We start from the raw sequence: 6,829 nt of genomic DNA, 5'->3' as shown, positions 1-6,829 counted from the left end.
GCAGAAGCACGCGTGTACACAGTACATTCTACCGCTTTCGGTAGACTTTGTCTCTGTTGTTGTTGCGCACTGGTTTACTTGTTATACGAATCTCCACGCCTTACTATACTCTGCCTAAACCGCTCACGTCAGTTTCTTATTACTTGCGAAATATGTAACTTCACTTCTTAAACTGCACCGTATGTCTGAAACTCGAAAATTTATTTAGGTTGAGACGGATAAAAAAGGTTGCACAACAACGACGTTGTCTTTCTAAAAATATATTAGAGACCGGCGCAACGAATATCAAATTACGAAATTTGATGCCTAAATATCGGTATAAACACATTCCGCTCATTGTGCATTATATGTTTTTTAAATTCCATAACCATATCAGTAACTCGCCTTTAACCTTTTTAAAACATTCCAAATGCCTGTATGATCTATAAATAAAATCTATATTTCAACATAAAAACACATCTCAAGGCCGCGTCCGAACTCATAGACTAACTACTGGAAATAACATGCTGTCGTCGCTTTAAATACCACGTACCATGCTGGCCTCCTAGGCTTAACGTCCTTGTTTGAACTACGAGTTTCGGTGGCGTATCTGGGTACCTCCCCATTTTACTTTCCCGGCTCGTCAATGCTTGCTTTGAGATGTACCGTGTACCACGAACCGAACGTGACATAATGCGGTAAACGTGGTTTTTAGGGATGTTTTATTTGTCGCTACCTCAGTAGTGTTATATATACCATGTGATTATATTACTGAACACTTAAAAACAGGTTTGACGCAATACACAAATTCTAGCAGAAACATTCGGTCGATTTATTGAATTTAATAAAGTATATTTTGCTCTGATCATATATTAAAGAATATACGAAATACTTCATGCAGCATTATCTGACCATCTGGCCTACTACTATATATTCAGCCTTCAGAAAAGGTAATGCGCAAACTACAATTATAAAATTTGTAGATGGTCATTACGTATGAAACGCTAAACAATATAATAGAGTGAGGTAAATCGGGACGTGGGGTAATGGGGGACATTTTACGCCCCAACTTAGAGATAAACGAAAACAAAAGTTACATAAACCAATATCCTCCTTTCGTGGTTCGGAATTTCCGCTTGCGTCATGTTCATTCAAACGACCGAGTATATAGGCTACAAAAGCGAACAACTGATAAAGTCAATATTGTGTCAAGGGTTGGGGACTCTCTTTGTGCGCGTGGTAGAACACAAACTAAATAGCCTACCCAAGATTTAAATAGCATGTAAGAAACCGATTCGTCACGTTCGTATTTTACCTGTTTTTTTCGGTGAATTTTTTTGGACATTTTTTTAAATTTCGTCTCTATAAACGGTGTAAATTTAAAATATTAACAAAATATTTTTTGTTGTGCTATCTATTATAGTAGGATGGGGTAAGATGGGACGTTTTTATTCGCTTTAATCGTCACATTTGGTGGTAAACAAATAACATTTATACATAATATACAAGGGTAGCCCCGCAACTCTAATTGTTAAAAACACGATCGGGAAATATGGGATTTAGCAAATTACTATTTAGTAGGGTAGAGGAAGACAGGACATCTTTAGCACATAATATCCAAATATCCTGATCGCGTTCTAAACATTTAAAAACGGTCTATTCTATGTGGAGTCGTGAGGATACGGTTTTATAATTCTTTGAATGTTTTTTGTTTACTACGAAATAGAATGAGATAATAGAATTAGAAGTGTCCCATCTTCCCCAACCTTATACAATACCATATGTTTCCTGGGATGTTGCGACGAGTCAGAAACCGCGTGACGCGCGACTGCGTAATTTCATTTCCGTTTATTGTTCGAAGTAAACCCCGATAGTTGTAATTAACAACGTAGAAATAAGCATAAAAAGAATTAAAATCTGGGGTACATATTTTATCCAGTACGTGATTTTAACAAATTCGCGAGAGAATATGTAGTATGGATGTAGGTAGTTCATAATAAACATATATTATATGTCATATAGCAGGGTCATGCGATTGGGAATCTATATAAAAATCAAAACAAGTTACTTCCTATAACTAAAACGGTCAAAAATGCATAAATTTGAATTCAGAAAGGTACAGAAAATTCAGTACAAAGAAATCTAAGCTTAACCAATACAGAAGATTGCACATTGGCGATATAACGTTATACAGAGTATGCTTGATATATAAAATACAGAACATGTGTTAAAGGCAAGTAAGTATATGGGTAGTTAATAGATACGAATAACTAACTTAGGGCAGTCTTTATAAAACGGATGTTCTGTTTCATACACCTCGTTCCAGCTTACGAGTTACCACGTATGTTACTTTGTGGGCGATTGTTTTTCTTTCTGGCTGACGATTGTGCATGAATTATATATGTAAAAATATATACGTATGACGGTATGACTTATACGTTATACACCGAAGGGACCAGAGCACGACTTGTTAAACTATGTGCAGTAATACAGGCTTAAAAATGCCGCAAAGCTTTAACAATTTAATAATAATTTAGCGTCCAAGTTATGTCTTGCGTAAAATAAACTCTTTTTTAAATTGAATTGCAATCACATCCTAAAAATTAAAGTATGCCCCGAGCCGAAAATCGCTTGAAGAAAAGTCTATTATTTAAAATCATTACTTGCGCCAAACAAATACCGTGAATGCTTCAGAAGAAAAGGTTTACAAGCCCACACGAATATTTCGTATGATTCACTTCTTACAGTTCCCGTTTTGCGTTCCGTTGATCTTGACTATGTTCACTCGGCCGAGACGAGTTACTGTGTCGTAACCGTATATTAGTTAACTTGGTTTGGAAACCGAAAAAAAAACAGACGTAACTTCTATTTTGGGAAATTCTAGGGTTCAGCATATTTTCTGTTCCCACAGAAAATTTTTGGAAAAAAATTCATTGGGATTTTTTTTGAAAAAAGGCACCAAAAGTGATATAAAATGTATTTATGGTGTGTACAAAGAAAATACATTTTTCCCGTTTAATTAGCCTGTTAACAAGCAGTCTAACCTGGGATAGCACGATAGGCAAGCTGAATCTAAAATTTGGTATACCGCATTGATTACTAAAGATTACAGTCGAAAGAAGGAAATTTGTTTTACAGGATTCTATGTCAAACTATTACTACTTCCTCTGCATTTAATAAAGTTTAGTTCGTGTGCCCGTGTTAATATAAATCGCACTAGAAAGTATGTAAGATTAACAATGAACAAATTTAATATATGTTATTTAATATGGGAGAGACCCTCGAGGCATGCCATGGGAGATTCAGGACAAAATAGGCCAATTACCCCAACACCCTAAAAAATATTAGACCTAATATAGTCTTATAGGTAATATACTCAATATACATAAATTACACACTCATATAGCTATGTAATTCTGGTGCCTTCAGTCAAGTCATAAAGCTATATAAACAAGTTTAAACAAACAAATAAAACGGGATAATTTACAAAATAGGTATATTCCACCAGAATAAAGGAACAATGATGTGCACAGTACCTCATAGTCAGCCAAAGATCCAAATATTCCCTTTCTGTTGCTAGTTGTTCCGTGTTTGGTTTTCCAAATATAAGGTTTCTGCAACTGTAGTAGGACAGAAGGAAACTGAAAAAAATAAACCGTATCCTTACTGTTAAGTTATAGACTCCCATAGACCGTTGTTAATTGTTTAAAACACGATCAGAATATTTAGATTAGCTTAAGGTGTCACGTCTTCCTCCACTCTACTATTGTTTTTTTTTTAATAATTTTACCTGCGTCGAAAGGTCATAAACTTTTTGTGCATAAACCTCGCAGCACGTTGTGCGAATGGGCGATATTTTGACCCATGTTGAACAATTTTCCGTGCTTCTTGCTGCTGATTTAACTCAACAATGCTAAAAAATAAAACAAAAATTTAACTATAAGAAAATACACCAATAAGTTTTTTAACCAAGTGGTCAATAATGGGTTGTCTAAAACAATCACCCACAAAGTTACATACGTGTGGTAACCTGTAAGCTGGCATAAGTTGTATGAAACAGAACACCCATGTTATAATGACTCTCATTTTTTAATTAGTTCCCACTATATTGGTTGGTAGTTGCCATTTAAGGTTATTTACTCACAATGGATCTTCATTTACAGCAGTTGACTTTTGCAAAGGATCTGGAACTAAAAAGACAGAATAAAACACTTAACAGCATTTATAAACATTTAAAGATCATAAGCCTAACAAAAGAGCTCTGTGGTGACACGACAACCTAAATTTCAAAACAGGCGTAACATCATATGTTTTGGGACTCAAGTTTACACGAAAAATTAAAAAAAAACATGGCACATCTGAATATAATCCATATAGACAATGATTAACCCCCTTTTTAACAAAATGTACATGGTCTAATGTTAAGGTAGTTTTAGAATATGTATATTTTTATTACATACTGAAGGTTCAAAAACATACTTACCTTTCTGAATTTATACAAAATTTGCAATAAAAAATTGTCCAGAATACATAAAAAACAATTAAATAATATGTGACAAACATTGTTGTTTTACCTGGTGTAACAGTTTGTTCTTTTGCGTAAGAATTTAACTTGTCGTTTAACGACACATCAGTTGAATTTATATAAACATAGAAATAGCAAGAAGTAATGTTTGATATTGTGTGCACTTTGTGAAATACTCCTGGGGGAACCTGGAATCACATCACATAATTTTTATTTTTTTCGTTGAAAACGAAAGCAAAGATCATGGTATTTAGAAAAAGAAGGGAAGGAAATCAACAGCATAACAACAGTGCTTTGGATAAAAAGTGTGGGAAAAAGTGTCAAAAAAAGCGTGGCGGTTGCACCCAAGAATAAAAGTGAATTAGTTACAATAGTGGTTTGAATGTAGATCCTCTCATAAGCTGACACAAGGTTTATAAAACAGAACACCTATCCTATAACGAATGTCTTTTCCCGGCGATGTGAGGATGTTAAATGCCATGAGACCTTGTATAAAAGCCTGTATTTAATTCAACATATTTATACAGAACATTAACCCACCTTCAGTGTTTCCCCAACTGAAAGTGAAACATTTCTCCCAGAATCCACTTCCACCAAAACTTTACCGCGCAGCACTGAAATTGTAGTGTTGCCGAAATCTTCTTGAACAAAATTCTCAAGATGCATGCCTTGATGTATAGGGTAAAAACAAGTGATTTTAAAAGTTTTGTTACTTGAATATGGTTTATTCTCTTGTGGCAGGCAACGACAGCCGTTATAACACCGGTGTTGTTTCATACACCTCCTGTGTGCAATTTCAAAATTCCAGAAATATAATTAAATTTGATTGGAAACAAAATACTATAATCAGTGATGGGATTGTAGTAACAGTGTAATAAAAGTTGTCGTTGCCCTGACAAGTAAGGTTAAATAACATAAGTGACCTATATTCAATTACTCACATTGCCCTGCCACGCAAGGAAAAACAAATAACAACCATTTCTTTAAGTCGAACAGAAAATTTACCTGGAAAATCTGCCACAAAAACAATGTTTTGTGTTTCGTTTCGATGCAGTTTTTTCAACTCTTTTAACTTTTGTCTCCAATTTGAGAGTTCGGAAAGAACAGGAAGAGTAAAATTGGGGTGCGTGAATGGAGACCATTTGTAGTTGGCCAAGTCAACATTAGGATTGTACATTCTGTATTTTGGGTAATGGTTATATAAATGCATCCTATGCATGTATATATGATTTAAGTTCTTGAGCTTTGTTACGCACACAAAATTTTCAATACAAAATATGATGTTCTATATTTGGCCATATATATGACATGGCACAAACAAAAATATTCATTTTCAATTTAAAAACCAAAACCATCTTCAGTGTCGTTAGAATTTAAAGCGATTACTGTAAAAAACACCTAAATGATCAATGTAAAAAGTTAAAAATTATCATTGATCACTATTAAATATTAAACCAAAAAAAACGCTAACTAAAAAACCAAATACCTTTGTTGAAACCGACTATTTAGTGATTTCCAAACATCAATATATATAGAAGGGTTTTCTATTCCCATCTTAACCAACTGATATTTTAAACAGCGAGCATATTGTATGGTCATGTCTGGGTGAGCAGACCAACGACTGCGACGAGATTTTAAAAAGGCCTAAAACCAAAAATCATTCATTTAATTTTGGGCATGCGTAATTACAGGCGTAAAAGTGTTTGGCAAAATTAGGCCATATTTTAGAAAGACTAGAATGGAAAAATAATAAATTTGGGCATGCAGTGTTTTTTTAGGGTTATATTTTTAATTTTAGGCCAGAGTTAGTCTATTACCACAAAACCAAGGTCTAGGAACATGACTTAAATCAAACAAACTTTAATTTTGCATTCGGGCATAACATAACTAAACAAGAAAAAAATTAGTTGTGCGAAAAATACAGGCCTAAAATTATTTAGAAAATTTAGGCCAGAGTTAGATCATTACCCCATAAAACAATTTCGTTGTATTTTTAAATTTCAATGTCATTTTTATTATACCTGCTGAACTGCACCCTTTTAATTTTAGTCAGTAAATCAAAAGTAAAAGCAATTTTTCTATGTAACACAATATATATATAAAATTTTTGTTCATTTTAGTCAAATTTATCTAAAATTTTATAACCTACCCCTGGTTTAATAAAACCTTCTTTTCCTTCCTTATCTTTATATGATATTTTAATGTGTTGATTTTGAAATGAATGAACCATCATATCCCAGCTGTAACCGTAAGGTCCTTCAGTCCATCCATTGTAACCCTGGTGTTTTATAAAAAAAAAAGATATATATTCTGATACTTCTGCTA

General features: G+C 33.8%; 1 protein-coding gene across 1 annotated transcript in view; it reads right to left on the bottom strand.

Annotated features, from left to right (window-relative positions):
- Nucleotides 1–1,812: 1,812 nt before the first annotated feature.
- ggcx (gamma-glutamyl carboxylase) overlaps nt 1,813–6,829 on the bottom strand; it is a 19,167-nt gene continuing 14,150 nt past the window's right edge. The window contains exons 9-17 of the mRNA XM_002119204.5: nt 6,654–6,782; nt 5,991–6,148; nt 5,510–5,682; nt 5,045–5,172; nt 4,554–4,692; nt 4,124–4,169; nt 3,770–3,892; nt 3,516–3,620; nt 1,813–2,781 (exon numbers count right to left, since the gene is read on the bottom strand). Of these exons, the coding sequence (XP_002119240.3) occupies nt 2,721–2,781; nt 3,516–3,620; nt 3,770–3,892; nt 4,124–4,169; nt 4,554–4,692; nt 5,045–5,172; nt 5,510–5,682; nt 5,991–6,148; nt 6,654–6,782 (1,062 nt within the window). The 3' untranslated portion in view covers nt 1,813–2,720. The remainder of the gene's footprint in view (nt 2,782–3,515; nt 3,621–3,769; nt 3,893–4,123; nt 4,170–4,553; nt 4,693–5,044; nt 5,173–5,509; nt 5,683–5,990; nt 6,149–6,653; nt 6,783–6,829) is intronic.

The sequence above is a fragment of the Ciona intestinalis genome, chromosome 14, assembly GCF_000224145.3.
Source record: "Ciona intestinalis chromosome 14, KH, whole genome shotgun sequence".
Lineage (NCBI taxonomy): Eukaryota > Metazoa > Chordata > Ascidiacea > Phlebobranchia > Cionidae > Ciona > Ciona intestinalis.
The sequence above is the reverse complement of the archived record's forward strand: the minus strand, read 5'-3'. Positions and strand labels throughout refer to the sequence as shown.